The following is a 21759-nucleotide window of genomic DNA, read 5'->3' on the forward strand; positions in this document are numbered from 1 at the left end:
CAACCTATGGCCAACTGCAAGTCCAGCTCCCAACATCTCACCAACTGCCATTTTCTGTTCTGCTTTAAATTATTTTCCTGTTCCTCCATGGTGGCCTTTAGGTTTGCAGTATGGCATGCCACAGCTGTGACTTTCCCTACATGTGTACATTTTCTGCATGTCGGCTAAACTGCCCACAATGCTCAAACCCAAAATAGTGTCTGAAGTACACATAGAATAGTTAGGTCCCTGTTTTCTTTCTGGTAAGAGGAATATATGTGCTATATATCAGAAAGGGTTTTCTTTCATTTTTTCTCTCTAAAATGTATTTTTATTTTAACAGAACATTAGTTCCCCATACAAAAATTCTCAATAGCCATTAATAACAACATGATCATAATGTGGTTAAACCCCTAGCATCATTATTTTCTCAAATAAGTATCAGCGTATTACTTTTGCAAAGCTCTATCATTTGTTTAGTAGAAAGACATTTTTAAAGTTAAAAAAATGAGAAATGTTTTGGTAAATCTGTCCCTTAATGTATGGGATCCAAATTACAGTCAAACCCCTTATCCAGAAAGCAGATCCCATACTTGTAAGGTTATGGAATCTGTTATCCAGAAATAGTGATGAGCGAATCTGTCCTGTTTCGCTTCGCCAAAAAATTAGCGAAACAGCAAGAAAATTTCCGAAACGGCGAAAAATTTGCACGTTTGTCGCCTGCACCTTTTTTTGATGCGGCCATGCCTTTTTTGATGAGACCGCGTGCAATTTGACAAGCAACTAAAAAAATTCAGTGCAACGAATTTTTCCACAGAGAATTTTCATGGAAGTTTCGCGAAACAAGTCGCTGATGGCGAAATGCAGAAATTCGCTGTGAATCCATGCCTGGCGAAAAAATTCGCTCATCGCTATTCAGAAACCCAATATCCAGAAACCTCCGAAGTATGAGAAGGCCATCTCACATAGAATCCATTTTAATCAAATAAATCATCTTATAAACCATGATTTCCTTTAATATCCTGTAATAATAAACTAAGATCCCTTATCCTTGAGCAGTTTTTCTTTAACACATGTAGGGATCCTTGCAACAGCTGAAATTGTCCTGAAAACCAGGAGCCAAAGATTTCCCTGAGGCTCATCATTGTTCCAGCAAATGATGCTAGTTTGCAGGAGGTGCTGGGAGTTGCTGCTCCCTTGGGGGCAAAATAAGATCCCTAGGGCAGTCTGTTGGCCAGCACAACTCCTGTCAAGCAAATGATACTTTCAAAATAAATGCAAACAGTGTTGTGACTCAGAGAAGAATGGAAGGTATTTATACTGCACCAAGGACAGTCCTTTTATTGTTTGCCAACATGCTCTGAATGTTTATGTACCGCCAGCCCTGCCACCCAGACAGGCTGCATTATCTGGCCGAGGAGAGGGGGCATTGCTTAGTCCGCCTCGCACATTAGCTGCCGAGCCCCACAATTGAACGCTGGTAAGTGCTGGCATAGGTCAGGCATTGTTTGAATGTGTTGCAAATGGTTTCCCAGGGAAACAGCAAATGAGGGCTCCTAGCTTGCCGCCGCCACCGCCGGAGAACTGAAATGACAGCCAGGTACGAGGCAGTGACTGCACACAGTACAGGATGAGAGACGGCACCTGGGCTGTGAGAGGAGTGCAACCAAGCGTGTGAATCCAGCAGCAGCAGCAGCAGCAAACTTATCCCACAGGATGAAGAAACACTCAGCCAAAGTGGCCCCTGCATCCTCCTTCAGTGTGTCAGAACTGCACGCCGCTATCATAGACGGTAAATGCTTTCCCTTCCTGCATGGCTAGGGGGATCCTCCTCTCAACTTCTCTGGCTGCACAGCCCTTTTACCTGCCTGAGATGAACATTTACTTTTTCATGGAGATTTACACCATGAAATGGAATAACCAGATGGCCCATCTAGATCGCTTACTGAGAAGTCCATTTTTCATTTGCAATCTTTTGCATGCTTATTTTACTTGATTTAACTCAATTCATTCTCACCACATCTGCCAGAATGCTGCTGCATGTATCAATCACCCCTTCTGTACAGCTTTGCCTCTCCAGTGAGTTTGCCTTGTGAGTTTGACTTATCATTCTGACCTTGTGTGAATATATTGTAGAACTTGTATAGTGGGGTTGTATGTGTGTTTGCTTTAACCTCTTATGTCCCAGAGGGATTACTGAGAAGGACATTATGTTGGGTAGGTATGTAGGCATATGACATTTGATTGCAGACTCCTTTAGCGCTTTCTGATGTATTTGAGGTTAATCAACAATACCAAAAAAGTCTTCATTAGGTACAGCATCTAATACAATTTGGCAAAGGGTGACTAATGGATTCAAAAGCCCATCATAAAACTATTTCATTTGTGAACAGAATAATCACATATTCCTGGGAGAGTGTTGAGGGGGAGGAGGGGAAATGCAGGAAAACTAGGGGCTTCAGTTTAAGGGGGGAAACTTTTAAGAGCAAATAGCCAATCTGCAGCCTTCCAGCTATTTCTCCACTTCTGCTCCAAACCAGTAGCCCCCTCAGCCAAAGGCTCTCAGGGCTGCTTAGCTTGTAATACTGGAGTTTTACCTGCTTTTGTTATTTCTAAGTATATCTAACAAAACTGCAAAATGTCCTATTCCATCATTTGTATTTGTGGTTAAGGATATGTATTCCTGGCCAAGGACCCCAAGGCAACTATCTTTCTACCCTGCCCTACAACCAGTCCTGCTTTCAGTTTCAATACAGGGTAATATATTGCAATGTATCAGGTAGACATTTAGCTGAGAGATAGATATATACAGTGCTTCACTTAATGGCAAGGGTAAAGGAGAGTCTGTTCTATTAAACTGCTTTGTGTTGCAATCAGGCTGCTTTAACCGCTTTGGGAAAATTCAAGTCTTGTCTCTGGTGACAAAAACTTGACGTCAGCCCTAATGGCTGAAAGAGGAAAATAGCCTGTATTTAACTGTAGGAACAACGCATAACATTACTCGCCGCTTGTGCATTTAAAGGCAGCACAAATCAGAATGGTGCAGGGAACAGAATTAAAAACCAAAAGGTGACCAAGGGACTTATAAACAGAGAGAAATATATTTCTCCAGACATTATTACAGAAATAGAACTGCTTGTGTGCTGAGTGTGATTATTATACGGGGTGTGTAGCTGATGGAAGGGGAGTGGACATTCTCCCTACTGTAAGTTTTAATGCTATTAGAAGTCACCAAGGAGTTCTGTGACTATATAAAAGCACACAGTGACTTCACATAGCCTTTTCAGTTGTAGCAGTGATGAGTTCTAGGGATACAGTCACTCTGTGCTGCTGTGGAAAGAAATGGGGGGAATGGGGGATTGGGGAGCTCTATTAACTTTCTTTATCCGAAAACCTTTTATATGCACAATTTATTTCTTTCTATTTTTAGTTTGGGGAGATGGGGTGTCTGGGGAACAACAAGATCCCTGTCTTATTCCTATTGCTCCTGGTGGCACAGGACAGGTGTGGCTAGCGGAAACAACAGGTCTTGCAATAGGCACCAGTTGAGTGTCAGACTCACTGTTTTGCTGTGAGCTTAGCTATGGATGCTGTTGCCACTGCTGTGTCCATAGTAAAGCATTGTGCTTGCCACAGCGCCATGCAAGAAAATCCTGGTGTCCATATCAACACTCAGCAGCTTTCCTATGGGCGTTATTCTGACAAGAGCACTTATTGGAATATTATGTGCATGTCACTTGATAAACTATAAATGTAACATCATTTATATAGTCAAAAATGGTTCCCCTATAGTAAAATATAAAGATATTATAAGTCAACAAGGAGTTCCATGCCCCTTTGGCCTGAGTGCTTTTATACAGGTCATGGAACCCCAAGGTGACTTTTAATATCCTCATTTTTTAACATAGGTACATCATGACTAAGCACTGTGTAGGATATAATTCACAGCAAATTCATTGCTCCCAGGTACCTGGGAAAGTTGGGTGTAGCCTAATATGATAAGGTTACCATAAGGTTTGGCATGGTATTGGATGTGCCAAACATATACCGGATCTGCCTGGTCAAAGTGTTCATATTACACAAAACTACGCTACCTATGTATTGGCCAAAAGAGACTGACCAAAACAATCAGAGTCTTTCCTGATACAATTATGACCAGATTGTGGCAGATGTACTTGTTCAGCAGCCATACTTGATCCCAGGGTGTGTGTATGGCTAGTTACATGCAATTGTCACTGCAAAATTAAACTTGTGCAGCACTGCATACTGACTAAAACTTGTTACAAGTACAGGTATGGGTCCTGTTATCCAGAATGCTCGGGACCTGGGATTTTCCAGATAAGGTATCTTTCCGTAATTTGGATCTCCATAACTTAAGTCTATTAAAAATTATTTAAATATTGAATAAACCCAATAGGCTTGTTTTGCCTCCAATAAGGATTAATTATATCTTAGTTAGGATCAAGTACAAGGTACTATTTTATTATAAGAGATAAAATGGAAATCATATTTAAAAATTAGAATTATTTGCTTATAATGGAGTCTATAAGAGACTTTCTGGATAATGGGTTTCCGGATAAGGGATCCCATACCTGTACTGCATACTGGAGGGACAGTGTTTCAATATTTAAACCTTTTTTTGTTCACTTATTCTTTTGTTTTGGTTGCATAATTGTATATGAAATATCAGAGCTGCCCTGCAGGGGAAAACATAAGGGCAGCTCCTCTGCACTCTATATGGAACAGTAGAAAGTGGATAAGGTATGGCAAGATGTTTTTTTAACAGTTTTCTTTTTTTGCAGTGGTAGCTGAATGTTACCTGTGCACCCATTGACAAACCAGACTTCAGACTTCAAACCCTGCTCTAGAGATGGTAAATAGGGTGTCAGCAACACACAAGGGTGGATGGGCTCTGCATCATCAGATGTCCTAATGGGCTCTGATGGGTTTCTGCCAGTAACAGGACTGACCCAAGTCCAGCTTCAAGTTGTTGAATTACAGCTCCAAGAAAATTCAACATTTGTAAGCTGATGGGGGATGCCGGAAGTTGTAGTTTAGTAACAGCTGGAGAGCTATATATATAACAGATTATAAATGATGGAACTCCATTAAAGATAGCAATAAGGACAACCATGTGCATTTCATATGTGGATTTATCCATGTAAGCCATACATCAGCTAGTACAGCAGTCTGGCATTCAGAGATGAGACAGGGCACGTTCGCTCATTTCTTCTTTCAAGACACATACTTCAAATTTACTGTTTCAAGAGCAAGGAATGACATTCCCGTAGGGTTTCTAGCAACATCAGCAAGTGAGAGAGCTGAAAGATTACTGCACTGTCTGCATTGTCTTAAATCATCAGCCTTTCCCTGCCAGAGGGGGAAACAATGCTCTTCCATTCCTTGGATGTCCATCTGGCTGCGGGAAGGGCTGAGGAATGAGTGGTACTGATGCGCAGGGCATGGCACCATGGCTGTTTGTTTATGGCATTATATCAGTATTTCCATTAGATACACTGCCAAACCAGTAATGAATTATGAAACCCTGAGATTATAGAGAACTACAAGCAACTTTTATTTACCTACCATAAAGACTGTGCATTATGCCCAATAAAAATGGACCATATATAGCCCACTAATTAAATCTGGAAGACCAATGGTACTAAAAGCATATTGACTTTAAATATTATTTCTAAGGTAACTTGCAAACTATTTTTAGTCAGTGCACCCTCTCCAGTCTGGAATTTTAAAGGCTCAGTAACACCAGAAAATAAAAATACTCTTAAAGAATTTACATATAAGGTACAATTAGTGTGTATTATAGAAAATGTGGCATTGTTAAAAAACATGATATTTTTATTTGACTGGAAGGGGAAGCAAATTCAGCTTGACTGTACTTTATGGTCAGCTCCATTCTAACAGTTATATTTGCTCAAAAACCACTTTAATTGCAGCACCTAAATGTTAGTTAAATGGTAGTTTAACAAATCATACGCATAAAACTGTCCCTGATGTGAAAAACAGTGACTTTTTTTTACTTGATAATATGGGCTTAAAAAATAAATATTATAAACATGTCTTAATTCGAAATTATCTGTATTTCACAAAGGAGTGAACCAAGAAACACTTTTGCTAGAACTTTGTAATAAAGATTCACTAATGGTTTAAACACAATAAGAAAAAAGGCAAGATAATATATTTATAGATATATTTCAAAATATTTTTTTCACACACATATATAACTGTAATGAAAATGGCCTTTGCTGTAAGGAATTTGTGCCAGCTGATTCCAAGGTGAGATTGTGCATTTCACACTTGCTCTGCTGTATGCAGTCCTGGGAATCTGACTCCCAGTATGGGCAAGGAGATATAGCTATTACCATTAATTGCCATCAGTGCTTTGGGGAATGCTTGCCTTGCAATGGTTATAATTACTGTAATCCTGGAATGTTGTTACAAAATATTTTGTCTGATTAAACACAAAAAAATACTTATAAAGAAATATTTCTGTACTTGGATCTCCATAGCTTATGTCTACTAAAAAATAATTCAAACATTAAATAAACCCAATAGGATTGTTTTTCCTCCAATATGGATTTATGCAGCTTAGCCACCATCAAGTACAAGCTAAAATGAGAATTTAATTATTAAAATGAGAATTATTTGCTTAAAATGGATGCTATGGGAGATGGCCTTTCAGTAATTCAAAACTTTCTGTATAAGGGATCCTATACTTGCTTTCTGTAGCTTTGGTAGTACAGGTATCGGACCCCTTATCCGGAAACCCGTTATCCAGAAAGCTCCGAATTACGGAAAGCCCGTCTCCCATAGACTCCATTTTAATCAAATAATTCAGAATTTTAAACCTGATTTCCTTTTTCTCTGTAATAATAAAACAGAACCTTGTAATTGATCCCAACTAAGATATAAATAATCCTTATTGGATGCAAAACAATCCTATTGGGTTTAATTGATGTTTTATTAATTTTTTAGTAGACTTAAGGTATGGAGATCCAAATTATGGAAAGACCCCTTATCCGGAATACCCTTGGTCCCGAGCATTCTGGATAATGGGTCCTATACCTGTAACACATTTTGAGTGGGTAGCTGACAGTTTAAATGTGCATGTAAAGTAGGCCATGGTTTCCTCAGTATAGAATGCTCATTGTAATCCAAGAGAAAACTTTACTTTTAGCCCAAGAGAATGCTTAGTCTGGCAGGTAGGTTGGCTCGCTATTACACTGCTCTACATGAATAGTTATCTCAGCAGACTGATAAAATATTATATGCCAATACCTTTTTTGAAGGCTTCTGACAGATTTATACAAGAAAACACTTGCTTGGTGTACAATAAGACTTACATTATGGCACAATAAGTTACTTTTATTAGTTAGTTGACTACAGGTGAGTCCTGTTAGTAACGTTGCTATACATTCGATTTACATAGAGGCATCTCAAAACTAATTATAGGGTATACCAAAAGAAGAATAAGCAGGGCAATGCAAATGTGTGTACATAATGAGAAATAAAAATCCAGATTCAAAGTGAAATAGAGAGGGATGCCCTCTAATCTTTTGCACAGAACACCACTTTAACTGGATAGTTATATTTAAGCGCATGTGTATGGGCTAAGTGCTCATACACATGCATCATTTGCATCATTTTTTAAATTATACTTTGGCTATAAAATGACAAAGCATGTATACAGGTGGCAGTAACATTTTACTATGGCCACCATAATGTGAGTGGTGAATGAATGGCTGCATATGCAAGAGGGCATATAATATGGCTGAAAGGCTTATTCTTTTGTATTTCTCCTGTGGAATATAATATAATAGTTAATCATTCAAATCCCCCCATAAATATTGCATTGGTTCAGCTAAAGCTATACATTTGTAGCAATACATATTCAGTCCATTTAGTAACATAATAACATAGTAAGTTAGGTTGAAAAAAGACGTACGTTCATCATGTTCAACCATAATACCTATATATAACCTACCTAACTTCTAGATGATCCAGAGGAAGGCAAAAAACCCCATCTGAAGCCTCTCTAATTTGCCACAGAGGGGAAAAAAATTCCTTCCTGACTCCAAGATGGCAATCGGACCAATCCCTGGATCAACTAGTACTAAGAGCTATCTCCCATAACCCTGTATTCCCCCACTTGTACTAAGAGCTATCGCCCATAACCAGGGCTGCCATCAGAAATCACGGGGCCCCGTACAACAAAATTATCAGGGCCCCCCAGAGGCCTAATGGTTAAAAACCAGAACACATATTGGTGACCATGGGTACCGTGTAACCAACAAGAGGGAGACGTGACAACAGCAGTGCTAATAATTATGGCACAAGGGGAGACTGGGGGAACTGTTGGCTACGTGGGCGACAACACAAAAAACTCAAACTGCAGATAATAAAAAATGTACACTTATACTGCTGCGCCACTGCTGCCTTGCTATGTACCCCTATACTGCTGCGCCACTGCTACACAAGCAACATAAGGCTTGGATATATAGAAAATGTGCAAGTGCAAAATTCTGCTTACTTTCTCTTTTTGATTTTGCTGTTCTCTGATTTCTGCTTTGTTTTTCTCTCCTGTTTTCTTACATTTTCCTATGTTTTTTCTTCTTCCAGCATTTCAGCTCTTATACTACTTTTCATCTCTTTTAAACTTTTTGTCCATATTTCACACTGTCATCTCTGCTAGTGGATCACCCACCTTTCCTAACTTCTTTGTTTTTCTCTACATACTCTCCCTTTCTGTTTCTCCCAATCTCTTCACTCTCCCATTCACCATATTTTTCTGCCAAACACTTTTTCTTACCCATTCCTTGTTTTTCCCATACTTTTCTCTATGGGGGAGGGCTGGGCCAATCCAGGCTGCAGAGTTCTGGGCAATCCGGGCTGGGGGTGAACTGGGCCAATCCGGGCTGCTGCTGGCTGGGCCAATCGGGTTGGGGGCGGACTGGGCCAATCGGGTTGGGGGGGGCTGGGCCAATTCGGGCTGCTGCTGGCTGGGCCAATCGGATGGGGGCGGGCCGGGCCAATCCGGGCTGGGGCGGGCCGGGCAAGCAGTTCTGGGGGCAGGCAGTGCAACGATCTTGGGTAAAGGAAGATCCTAGGTTTAGCTGCTGACAGCAGTGGGGCCCGGCTAAAGGTGAGTGCAGTAGAGCCGGGCCCCCCCTTAAGAGCCAAAACTCACGGGGCCCGGGACGATTGTCCCCCCTGTACCCCCCTGATGGCGGCCCTGCCCATAACCCTGTATTCCCTCACTGGTACTGAGAGCTATCTCCTATAACCCTGTATTCCCCCACTTGTACTAAGAGCTATCGCCCATACCCCTGTATTCCCTCACTTGTACTGAGAGCTATCTCCCATACCCCTGTATTCCCTCACTTGTACTGAGAGCTATCTCCCATACCCCTGTATTCCCTCACTTGTACTGAGAGCTATCTCCCATACCCCTGTATTCCCTCATTTGTACTGAGAGCTATCTTCCCTACCCCTGTATTCCCTCACTTGTACTGAGAGCTATCTCCCATAACCCTGTATTCCCTCATTTGTACTGAGAGCTATCTCCCATAACCCTGTATTCCCTCACTTGTACTGAGAGCTATCTCCCATAACCCTGTATTCCCTCACTTGTACTGAGAGCTATCTCCCATACCCCTGTATTCCCTCACTTGTACTGAGAGCTATCTCCCCTACCCCTGTATTCCCTCATTTGTACTGAGAGCTATCTCCCATACCCCTGTATTCCCTCACTTGTACTGAGAGCTATCTCCCATACCCCTGTATTCCCTCACTTGTACTGAGAGCTATCTCCCCTACCCCTGTATTCCCTCACTTGTACTGAGAGCTATCTCCCCTACCCCTGTATTCCCTCATTTGTACTGAGAGCTATCTCCCCTACCCCTGTATTCCCTCACTTGTACTGAGAGCTATCTCCCCTACCCCTGTATTCCCTCACTTGTACTAAGAGCTATCTCCCATACCCCTGTATTCCCTCACTTGTACTGAGAGCTATCTCCCATACCCCTGTATTCCCTCACTTGTACTGAGAGCTATCTCCCCTACCCCTGTATTCCCTCACTTGTACTGAGAGCTATCTCCCATAACCCTGTATTCCCTCACTTGTACTGAGAGCTATCTCCCCTACCCCTGTATTTCCTCACTTGTACTGAGAGCTATCTCCCCTACCCCTGTATTCCCTCACTTGTACTGAGAGCTATCTCCCATACCCCTGTATTCCCTCACTTGTACTGAGAGCTATCTCCCATAACCCTGTATTCCCTCACTTGTACTGAGAGCTATCCCCCCTACCCCTGTATTCCCTCACTTGTACTGAGAGCTATCTCCCATACCCCTGTATTCCCACACTTGAAGATACAGTATGTCTGCCACCAGCCTTTAATGAAGGCTTGGCAAGGCTCCACAAACCAACAGCTGCAAATGTTGCACAAAAACAAGACAGAGGTATTATACATGCAGTTACCATAGAGTTTTATCCTGCCGTGTGCTCTGGGGTATCATACTTGCAACTGGCACTATGTCAGCTGGCAGAAATGATAAGCATTACTTTTGCACAGGTACTTGCATGTCATGTACTGACTGGGCCAATATGCCTATTCTTTTTTTAGATTACATATATTTAATGATAACATTCATTTTGAAAATAAACTTTTCATGAAATGTTGTAAAAACCTTTTTTCTGTTATTTTTAGGAGGAGATGGGCTGCAATCCAATACGGAAAACAGCACAGAAGATGCTGAAAAGTCCCGCTGCCAGTCATGTACCTCCACTTTTCTTAAATTTGTCTGGGGATTTCTAATAATTCTGTCAGTGTCATCCTCTTGGGTCGGAACCACGCAGATTATCAAAATTACTTACAAGAACTTTTACTGCCCCTTTTTCATGACCTGGTTTTCAACAAACTGGAACATAATGTTTTTCCCGGTGTATTATTCAGGACATTTTGCAATGGCACAAGAAAAGCAAACCATGTTACAGAAGATCAGGTGGGTCTTTCTGTGCTCACTCAAAAAATGGATTTATGAGTCGCATTCAAAGAGCATTTATGAAGAATGCATAGTGATTTAAAATGACACAGCGAGGGCTGGTTCTAGGGTAGATTAAGGATCTGGGGTCAAAAATAGATAGATTAGAATATATACCCATTCTTTAGAAGGCTAGGGAAACTGTGATCTGCACTGCTATTAGTCATGCAGACATGATTTACAAAAAGCATAAAACACAAACATTATTTAGCACAATTATAGTTTCCATACGGACGCGCACATTCGTTTTGGTACATTAGCACAAAAGCAAAACTTTTACATAATAAGAGGGTTGGTCCAGCCGTTTGCTTTCAGTATCAGCGACTTCCAGGGCTTAATGATGGTCCTCTTTCTACAGTGGGTCTGCCCTGTAGTTAATGCTTCCCTGAGAAAGGACAGTTGCTAGGATAAAGGGCCTTTGGTGGGATAAAGCAGAAAAACACACAAAAGGAACATTACATTGAGTAACAATGGTTAGATGATTTTAGTATATATTTAAGGAATAGTGAACCTGCAGGCCTCCTATTGATCAATCATAGCTGTAGGGTCACAACTTTACAAAGCTTCACTTCATGTGTGTTTTCTTTTATTCACTGTATTTTTTTCCTTGCTCAGAATTTTTTTGTAGCTGGATAGTTAATGCACAGGGATACCATAAAAGTTACTGAATGCTAGCATAGATATTCCCCGGTACCAAATAATACTTTTATACTACTGTCTTTAATGCACTTGCCCTCTGTCCAAGAAAGCTAGTGCTTACAGCTCATGCCCTGCCAACATGGCACAATAGTCAGTATAGAGGGTCAAAATCAAAGAACACGAGAACAGAGTGTATGAACAAGTTCATCAGATTGGGGTGCATTGGCATGAGCTGTAAGATACCACCTACATGCCGTGTACACTTTCCTTGTTATTTAAGCAAAGTATTAATTGCTGTAGGAGGCAGTTGGTGAACAGGCTCATAGCCCACTAACCTAAATGGACAGGTAACTTGTAAATGGTAGTCTTTAGCCCAGGTGTTGGCAGCAAGACACTGCATATTTGCACTGCTAATGTTCATTGGCCTGTGTATACCACACAATACAGTGTCAATATTAACTAATGTAGGGACTTTCAAGCCACCGAGGAATGATACCAGATACAAACCAAGCAGACATTCTGAGATTCCTAAGAGAATATCCTTTTTCCATTTATGTAAATGTTTGTATTGCAATTAAATCCTGGCTAATGGTTGTATTTGATGTTCCATATTAACGCATAAACAGTAACCTGTTAGAAGTTTATTCAAGGGCTTAAGCTTGCTGTTTGTTATGTATAGCAACTGATACCTCTGCAAGCAAAAGACAGTAGTGCATGAGCATTAAAGGGTGCAAGACAACTTATATCCAAGGTATGGTTGTATTACAAGATGCAGTGTGCAGACAGTGTCTGCCTCTTTGGGGGCCCCCTCCCCAATCACAAACTCCTCTAGCCACAGATGTGTCTCCTCTGCCCTCCACCCATGCGCACACTGTGTCGTGTTCTTTTACTTGCATCAAATTCATAGGGGGTAAGGGTGGAGGGCCTAAGTTGCTGGCAGGGATCTGGCCTGGGTCGCCAGGTCCACAAGGTCCGGAGCTCACCAGATTATTTCCTGGTGTCCTGCCAGCCAAATCCGACCCTGGGTAGAGACATGGATCCAGGTGCACATTTCCCAGACCTTCACCTTGAGGTTGTAATGTAACATAACAATAGATAACAGCAGGCAAACACAGGTCCCCCTAACAGATGTACAAATAAAAGTTTATGTTACATTATGACAAAAACTTAAGGTACACAAACAGCTTTACACGTTTTGTGCACAGATGCACTTAAGCCTATGACTTGAGCACTAACCTTATGATTAAGTGAATTTGTGCATAAAGCACGTAAGGCTGTTTGTCAGGCTCAGACAGGCAATCTGTAGATACCGGCAAATGCCAGAGGGGCTGCTGTAAGATGTCACAGACAATCACTATTTATTGGGCTGGTGGAGGGACTGTTTGGGCCTCTATGTATTTAAAACACCAGGGTTTCTGTTACTTGTGTAGCATATGTTTTTGCAATAAAGTAAAGTTTTCTGCTACCTTTTGGTATACACTACAAAGAGCATCCTGCTTGAACATTTTATAGCTATATGTCTTTTACCTTCTCAGGGAATGTAGCCGGATTTTCGGTGAAGATGGTTTGACCTTGAAACTCTTTCTGAAGCGAACAGCCCCCTTTTCCATCCTATGGACTTTGACCAATTATCTGTACTTATTGGCTCTGAAGAAACTTACTGCTACAGATGTTTCAGCGCTCTTCTGCTGCAATAAAGCATTTATGTTCCTACTGTCATGGATTGTGCTTAAAGACAAGTTCATGGGTGTACGGGTAAGAACTGAGTTGTTGGCTACTATTGCAGTATGTGTGTAATAACTCCAGTTTCAAGTTAAAGGGGCATAAAAAGTAGTGCAAGAACATTAACATCCAAGGTCCGGTTGCATAATGCACCTCGCTCCGGACAAAAAATCATGCACAAGGGCAGGGTTGTCCAGGGCCCACTGGGGATGCCACTTTGGGGGCCCCCACCCCAGTTGCAAACTTCTCAACTCACAGGCTCGCCTCCTCCACACAACCCCCCAGATGCATGTGTGTCCAGTTTTAAGCTAAAAGGACATAAAAAACACAAACCCATGTTCTCAAGAATTGCTGCTGTAAGGGATTCAGATCCTAGTAAAAGTACTTTGCCTTGAAGGGCCCACTGTAATGTAATATAGCTGAATAGGAGTCACTTTATGCTGTAATTATCTTCAATATTAGTATTAATATTATTAATATTTTATTATTATTAACAACACCACATAAATAAAGTGCTAACATTGCAGAGCTGCACAATTAATGTGTATACCCTGAACATACAGATTTCCTTACAAAAAACAATAACTGAAGGTACAGAGGGCTCTGCCCAAAGAAGCTTACAATCTAAAAATATCATTTCCTTTGTTCCAAACAGATGAGGAATGTATGGGGTGTTAACTGGGGTCAAGACAAATAGATGAGGACCACAAGATGAGGAGGGCAGTCCCCTGGGGTTGGAACAGATTGGTAATCTGGAGTCTGAATAGTACAAATGGGGGTGGAGGTGGGGAGAAGATACAAAAAAACACAGCTGCTAAGCACTGTGATTTGTACACTTTGCACCTTCACCTCAGGAATTCGTAAGGGCATTCCAGGAGATGGAAAAATCTTCTGGAATGCCCCTAGCAGGTGGTATATTGGAAAGATGCAGATGTTAAGGTGTTATAATAAAATCCCTTTAACTTTCTGGAAAGCTTTTACTTTCCCTTTATAAATAATGCTGTATCAGCAGTTTTTCTTGTGTTGATACAAACCGGATTAACGATTGAGAACCAAAGTGGAATGCTCTAAACATAGCAGCATCAGACACGCAGTGTTTGCATACACTTCCTGGTACTGTTATAGTTCATTTGCAGCCTGAAGCCAAACAACACTTAAGGCACATTCTATTTTTATTAATACATCCTTGAGAAGAGAAATTTTTCCTGCTTGATACTGAATTTCAACCAGGGAAGCCATCATTAGTTTTCTAATGAAATTTAATGAAATAATAAACTACAGATTGTAAGCTCTTGTGTCACCTATTGATTGTATTTTTACACGTATCTTTATGTTCATTGTATACACCCATATATTGTACAGCACAGTGGAATATGTTGGTGCTTTATAAGAACATTAATAACAATAATAATAATAATAATATGGATAGATGAATCTACTTTGTGTGTTGTATATATAAACTGTTTGTGACTGTGAAGTTTGTATTTAAGTGAGGACTCTGTGCTTCATACAAAGCTTCATATATGTATACATGTATAGGATCTTGTACTGTCCAAATATGGATTTTAAGCACTATAACGTTTAAAGGAGAACTAACCCCTTCTCAGTGTTTAATATTTAGGCCCAGCAATACCCCAGTGCAATACCCCAGTGGCTAAGTTGATGGGTTCCCCATTAGACATCTAGATGTGCGCCCTGCCTGCTGATAGATTTTGCGATGTTTCTGTATCTGTAATAATCATGCACCAATCTGACAAATAGAGGAGAGAGGGATGTGCCGAGGGGATGTCCCACACTAAATGTTCAAATTATTTAGTAAAAAGCAAATCAATTCTATAACTACAAATCACTGACAAAGACAAGGTAAAAAAATCAAATTCTTAAAGTAGTGAATAGTCTGAGACATCTTATCCACCATTCTAGGCTGGCATTAATCCATCCTACATTGCTCTAATGATGAATATGTGCATCTCTTTGTCACAGATAGTTGCTGCAATAATGGCAATAACAGGAATCGTCATGATGGCGTATGCAGATGGTTTCCATGGTGACTCAATTATTGGCGTTGCTTTGGCTGTTGGTTCAGCTTCAGCCTCAGCATTATACAAGGTATTGTGTCATCCTTTGGGGTAATAGATTTTAGTGGTAGTTACCCTTATGTATGCCTCTTATATTTTGCTAAAGCAAATGCTTTTAGTTATTTTCAGCTTGGCAAGTGACAAAATGCATGTAATTGCCCCTGTATTGATTTGAATGGTAAGGGTCACAATTACTGTTCAAATGAATTCCAAGCATCTTGCCATCCACCACTGTGTTTCTTTCTTTTCCCTGTATTTCTCCCACTGTGTTGCAGCAACAAATATATTCATTCATTCAAACAATTTTGGTCAATTAACTTGGTTACTATGGGTTACTAGACCAGTTGCAAACATGACTTTTTTAGTCATTTTTATTGTATTTTGTTTCCTAAAACTATGCTTGCCCTGACTGCCTTTAACGTCAGTCTCATTCTCTTTATTCTTTTAGGTGTTATTTAAAATGTTTCTTGGGACTGCCAACTTCGGAGAAGCAGCACATTTTTTTTCCACATTGGGATTCTTCAACCTCATCTTTATTTCATGCACACCAGTTATACTGTATTTTACCAAAGTGGAGTACTGGTCATCATTTTCCGCTTTGCCCTGGGGTTATCTGTGCGGAGTTGCAGGCCTATGGTTCGGTACGATTCTGTGAATTCTACACCATGTATAAATCGAGCACTTACCATTTATATCAGTTTAACCTTGTTCTGATGTAGAATTTCACACAGAAATGGGTTACTATGGCATAACTGGCAACATTTAAAAGATTATGCCCAAAGTGTTTTGCCACTGGCACAATATAAGACAGTGTTCCCCAACCAGTAGCTCGCGAGCAACATGTTGCTCCCCAACCCCTTGGATGTTGCTCCCTGTGGCCTCAAACCAGGTGCTCATTTTTGAATTTCTGGTAAAGGAGGCAAGTTTTGCAGCCATAAAAAACAAGTATAATGCCAAACAGAGCCTTCTATAGCCTGCCAGTCCACATAGGGGCTATCAAATAGCCAATGATAGCTCTCATTGGCACCTCCAGGAACCTTTTTCATGCTTGTGTTGCTCCCCAACACTTTTTCCATTTGAATGTGGCTCACAGGTATAAAAGGTTGGGGATCCCTGATATAAGAATTTAGCACAAAGAGAACATAACCTTTCCCAGGCTCTATAAGGGTGAAGACCTATGGATCTACTTAGTAGCAGCTACTTGTCACAGCTACTAAACGCCAGAAAATACCCTGCCATAGAGAGTACTGAGAACTGCCTCTGCTAAAAACACACGTAGAGACAATTATCAGTAAATGATCAGCATTGTCTATTTTAGTAGCCACAAAAAGTAGCTGCTACTAGTAGCTCTGTGTGTCTTCACCCCAATTAGGGAAATATAGGCTAATGCCTACAATTGAAACTGTAAAAAATAAAAACCAATTAATTTTTTACCTGCTTGGTATAAAATCTGAAATACACTGTCTGTGAGTCAATTGATCCCATGCTGTTACCCTTTAAGAAAAAGGCAATGCCTAAAAGAACCCCCAAGTATTAAAATGTTAAAGAGAACATTTCATATACTGATGTTTTTTTTCCTTTTCAGCATTTAACATATTAGTGAATGTTGGAGTTGTCCTGACATATCCAATTTTGGTTTCTATTGGAACGGTTCTCAGTGTTCCAGGCAATGCAGGTGAGCTCTCATGAAAAAATAAGTTTTAATGTGCACTATAAAACAGTGTTCTTGATAAAAATATATTCTGCATGTATACAATCTATGCAAGAGATCTAACAAGGAACAGTGGGACGAGTGACTTCTAGAATGAAACAAGGCTACCAGCATGGAGTGAAGTAAGGCTGGCAATGGTGCTGGCCCAAGGAGGAAAATGCAAGGCAGTACTTTGCAGGAGTAAGGCCAGACCTTGAACAGAATCAAGCCAAATGGCTCAAGGCACCAGAAAAGAGAATACAGAATTTAATAGGAAATGGACTGCTTTGTAAATGGGGCAATATCTGCAAAGAGAAAAGTAAAACATCGTAACTTAACAAATAGAAATTTCAAACAGTAGCTCCCAAACCAAAAAATTAAAAAAAAAACCTCAGACACATCACACATAACTATAGAGTATCAACACCAGAAATGTTCTTCCATATTTTTTGAGCTTCCTGTATGAATCTTCTTTCCGAAATATTTCTTGGAATTGCCATTTCATATTCTATGTTACTGCCAATTTCAGTCATCATTTGGAAAATGTTTGGAACCTCCTGTTTTTTCCAATTTCTAGCAATTAAAAGTCTGTATTTGATAATTAAAAAAAAAATACTATTTCCAGAGCTTTGTTAGGAATTTTGTCATAAATGTTTAATAACACCACTTCTGGAGATAAAACAAAATCTTGTGAGATGTAATTCGATATTGGAGAAAATGATGAAGTAAAGTACCATTTTCTGAGGTTAAAGTCAGTGAATTTAAAAGGCACAAAACTGGACTGGTCTCTTTCTAATGTGGAAACCACTTTATGCAGCATTTTGGTCAGTATTTTAACATGTTGATTTCATTAAGTAGAGACATGGAGTAATAGGGATTTAGACGGGGTTCAAGATTGCCGTGGCAATCAAGATAAATATGCACCTCTGTGTTAGTATATTGAATAGTGGAGGAATAGTATAGTGGAGTTGGAGTAGTATTTCATACATTCCAGTGCCGTCTCTAGTGGAGAAGGTAGCATGTCCCCAATAGAGGATATTATTTTAGGAATAGCAGCGAGACATTCAAATGATTTGGCAAAAAAAGACTAAGGGCTTACTGTGTTTGTCTCCATAGGCAACTCTCTTACTAGCAGCATATAACATTTGGTTTTTGGTTCTATTCTGTGGGGATTAAGCTGTTTGAGGGCATCCCTAAAATCAGGAGGATGAGGGTTTTTAATGGACAGTAATTCTAATTGTACCAGTGCTGTCTCCAATTAATGTTTAACATCTGCTTGTGCTTCTGCCTCACAGCTATCGACCTGCTGAAACACGAAGTGATTTTCAGTGTTGTCAGACTGGGGGCAACTATTATCATTTGCCTTGGATTCCTGCTTATGCTGCTCCCAGAGGAATGGGATGAGATAACTCTGCGGTTCATTAATAGTTTAAAGGAGAAGAAGTCGGAGGAACATACAGAGGATGTTGCAGAATCCAGCATACACACAAGGAGCAGAAGTAGAGCTAATGGCACAGTATCTATACCATTGTCTTAGAGCCTGACTTATTCTTTTGCACGTGAATGTATATTCTGTGAATATAATTAAATTATTTCACTAATTGTAATGTATTACAACAGTATTAATCTGCGATGTGTTCTAAGTCACTGGGATAAAGTTTACATTTATATATAGTGTAAATAAACATAATAAAGTTTTTTTTCTAGAAAATCTTTATTTTAGCATATGTGCTAACCATTTGAGCCATTTTACTCTTCAAGAGCTTTAGAAAGCTATCCTGGATTACTAGAACATGAAATTATGATTTGCCTGGCTGCTATTCTGCCCATCAAAGATGTCTTCATGGGTGTTTTTACCAGTGGAAACTGCCCAGGGCCATTCAAATACTAATGTCTGCCATAGCACAGAAGTTAAGTGTGTGGAAAAGCTCTGTAATTTACTGGAAATGTATCTACTAATTCTGCCTATTTTAGCAGTGCCTGTAGACTCTAAAGGTGGCCAAACACGAGCAGATCCGCTCGCTTGGCGACAAGCGAGCGGATCTTCCCCCGATATCCCCACCTACGGGTGGGCGATATCGGGGAGCATTTAGGTAAAAAAAAAAATAATCCGATCGTTTGGCCCTGGGGCCAAACGATCGGATTATGTGGGCGGCAATGGGGCAGTCGGATCGGGGACCGCATCAACGAGCCGATGTGGTCCCCGATCCGACCGGATTTTCTAACCTGGCCGATCGAGATCTGGCCAATTTCAGGCCAGATATCGGTCGGCCAGGCCGCTCTGCTCTCCCCATACACGGGCCGATTAGCTGCCGAATCACTCCAAGGGACCGATATCGCCTGCTATAGTCGGCCCATGTATGGGGACCTTTAGAAGGGACTATGGCTGTCAGCAGAAATAGTAGTATGGTGCCTGTCCTAGCAGTGGGGAAAGTAGCCTGTGAGAAGCGACTGTGGGATAGCAGGTATAGTAGGGAGAGATGGTGCCTATAGTAGCAGTGGGGTAATAGCCTCTGGGAAGGGACTGTGGCTGTGGGATAGCAGGTATAGTAGGGAGAGATGGTGCCTATAGTAGCAGTGGGGGGATAATAGCCTCTGGGAAGGGACTGTGGCTGTGGGATAGCAGGTATAGTAGGGAGAGATTGTGCCTATAGTAGCAGTGGGGGGATAATAGCCTCTGGGAAGGGACTGGGGCTGTGGGATAGCAGGTATAGTAGGGAGAGATGGTGCCTATAGTAGCAGTGGGGTAATAGCCTCTGGGAAGGGACTGGGGCTGTGGGATAGCAGGTATAGTAGGGAGAGATGGTGCCTATAGTAGCAGTGGGGTAATAGCCTCTGGGAAGGGACTGGGGCTGTGGGATAGCAGGTATAGTAGGGAGAGATGGTGCCTATAGTAGCAGTGGGATAATAGCCTCTGGGAAGGGACTGGGGCTGTGGGATAGCAGGTATAGTAGGGAGAGATGGTGCCTATAGTAGCAGTGGGCAGATAATAGCCTCTGGGAAGGGACTGGGGCTGTGGGATAGCTGGTATAGTAGGGAGAGATGGTGCCTATAGTAGCAGTGGGGTAATAGCCTCTGGGAAGGGACTGTGGCTGTAGGATAGCAGGTATAGTAGGGTGCCAATAACAGTCTCTGGGAAAAGAATGTTGTTAGAAAATGGGCGTAGCAAGGCGGGATGGTACCTTCGGTAGTCCTGGTTCTACGAGGGGCTGTACTATAGGGTGAGATGGGTTCAGTAACTCAGTGTAACATACATTCACCAACAGATGATTTGGCCCATATCCCTGCTACCAACACAAAGGTCCTTTTGTGCCTGTGCCATTGGTTATACTTGAACAGTAACTGGAACGTTGCAGGCTAGAGGATACAGTATATTAACACATAAACAACATACTGTATAAGCATTTGGTACAAGCTGTTTCAGATTAGGGCAAATGTTCTCTTTCCCTTCTATGACACTGGTTCTAAGAACTGAACAGCTGAGCAAATACTGCAAGAGGTACATCATGTCTGGCAGAGCTGTAGGCTGACCAAGTACATTCCAAAGATGATGCTGTGAGTTTGGAGGTGAATACCTTAGGCAAGCTGGAAGGGAGAGCAAGGTGCCCTAGAATAAGTAAATGTAAGGTAGTTAAAAACATTTGAAGATAGTCTTTCTTAAAGCTGTTGAAATGAATCAGGCTGGGGTAAAACATATGAACTTAGCTTTGGAATAAGTCTTCAGTCAGTTACAAGCTCCAGCATGTCAGCAAAAAAAAGTAAAAAAGTTAAAATCTTCTGCTCTGACATTCAAAGATTTTCTGCTTCACAACGCGAGCAGTTCAGGACTGTGTGGAAATAAGGGTCATGATGTAGGTGGGAGCAATAATGTGAAGGCCTTTGTGCGTTAATGATAACATTTTCAATTTTCTTCTCAAGAATACAATGTGAAGTGACTGGAGAGGAGACAAACGAGGAGCCGCAGAAGACTGTCAGCATCATTCAGTATAGATTACAGAGGTGATAGATATAAGAGGAGGAGGATAGTTAGAAGCAATTGCTGAAACATAATACTTATCTTGAGTCTAGGATGGTTGAATTTAGGAAATGCTGAGGTGGTGAATGTGACAGGGCTCTGAGAGTGACAGTGCTGGAATAGAAAAGTAGTCTTGGTTAATGGAAGTGAGCCTGAGAAGTGAAATGACAGTGGTGATTCCAGTATGTATCACTCCAGCACTGGGGCCAGACATACTATTTAAGTACTAAGAGAATTGGGACAACTAGGTTAATAGAGGAGGCACTGTCTCTTTAGATTTTTAGTTTATTTGTTTTTTACATACAGTATCTCTTAAGTATCTCTACTGTATATACTGCACTCCAGGAGATCTTAACATAAAATGAAAAATAACAATGCCGCTGCAATTAGACGAGTTTTAATGTAGCAAAATTTTGCTCTCAAATGGTCCTTTCCCAAGATAGGGAAACATAATAGAACAAATGAACAAGGGAGATTTTAAAAGACAAGGGAAACTTGATCAAATGGATACAGATAGATGAAAGAATTTTACTACATGCACCAATAAAAATATAGCTAAATAAGTTTCCAACTGG

The 21759-nt window shown here is 40.9% G+C and overlaps 1 protein-coding gene across 2 annotated transcripts in view; it reads left to right on the top strand.

The window, feature by feature from the left end:
- Positions 1-18880, top strand: part of slc35f4 (solute carrier family 35 member F4) — a 58836-nt gene extending 39956 nt beyond the window's left edge. The window contains exons 1-7 of one of the 2 annotated variants that reach the window (XM_004917223.4): positions 1163-1771; positions 10707-11001; positions 13215-13434; positions 15385-15510; positions 15928-16120; positions 17065-17154; positions 18465-18880. In XM_004917223.4, coding sequence (XP_004917280.1) covers positions 1696-1771; positions 10707-11001; positions 13215-13434; positions 15385-15510; positions 15928-16120; positions 17065-17154; positions 18465-18706 — 1242 coding nt within the window. In that variant the 5' untranslated portion in view covers positions 1163-1695 and the 3' untranslated portion in view covers positions 18707-18880. Of the gene's footprint in view, positions 1-1162; positions 1772-10706; positions 11002-13214; positions 13435-15384; positions 15511-15927; positions 16121-17064; positions 17155-18464 lie in introns of those variants that run through there. The other variant, XM_002933728.3, reaches the window with a different exon arrangement.
- The last annotated feature ends 2879 nt before the right edge of the window (positions 18881-21759 follow it).

The sequence above is a fragment of the Xenopus tropicalis genome, chromosome 8 (genome assembly GCF_000004195.4).
Source record: "Xenopus tropicalis strain Nigerian chromosome 8, UCB_Xtro_10.0, whole genome shotgun sequence".
In the NCBI taxonomy this organism is placed as follows: domain Eukaryota; kingdom Metazoa; phylum Chordata; class Amphibia; order Anura; family Pipidae; genus Xenopus; species Xenopus tropicalis.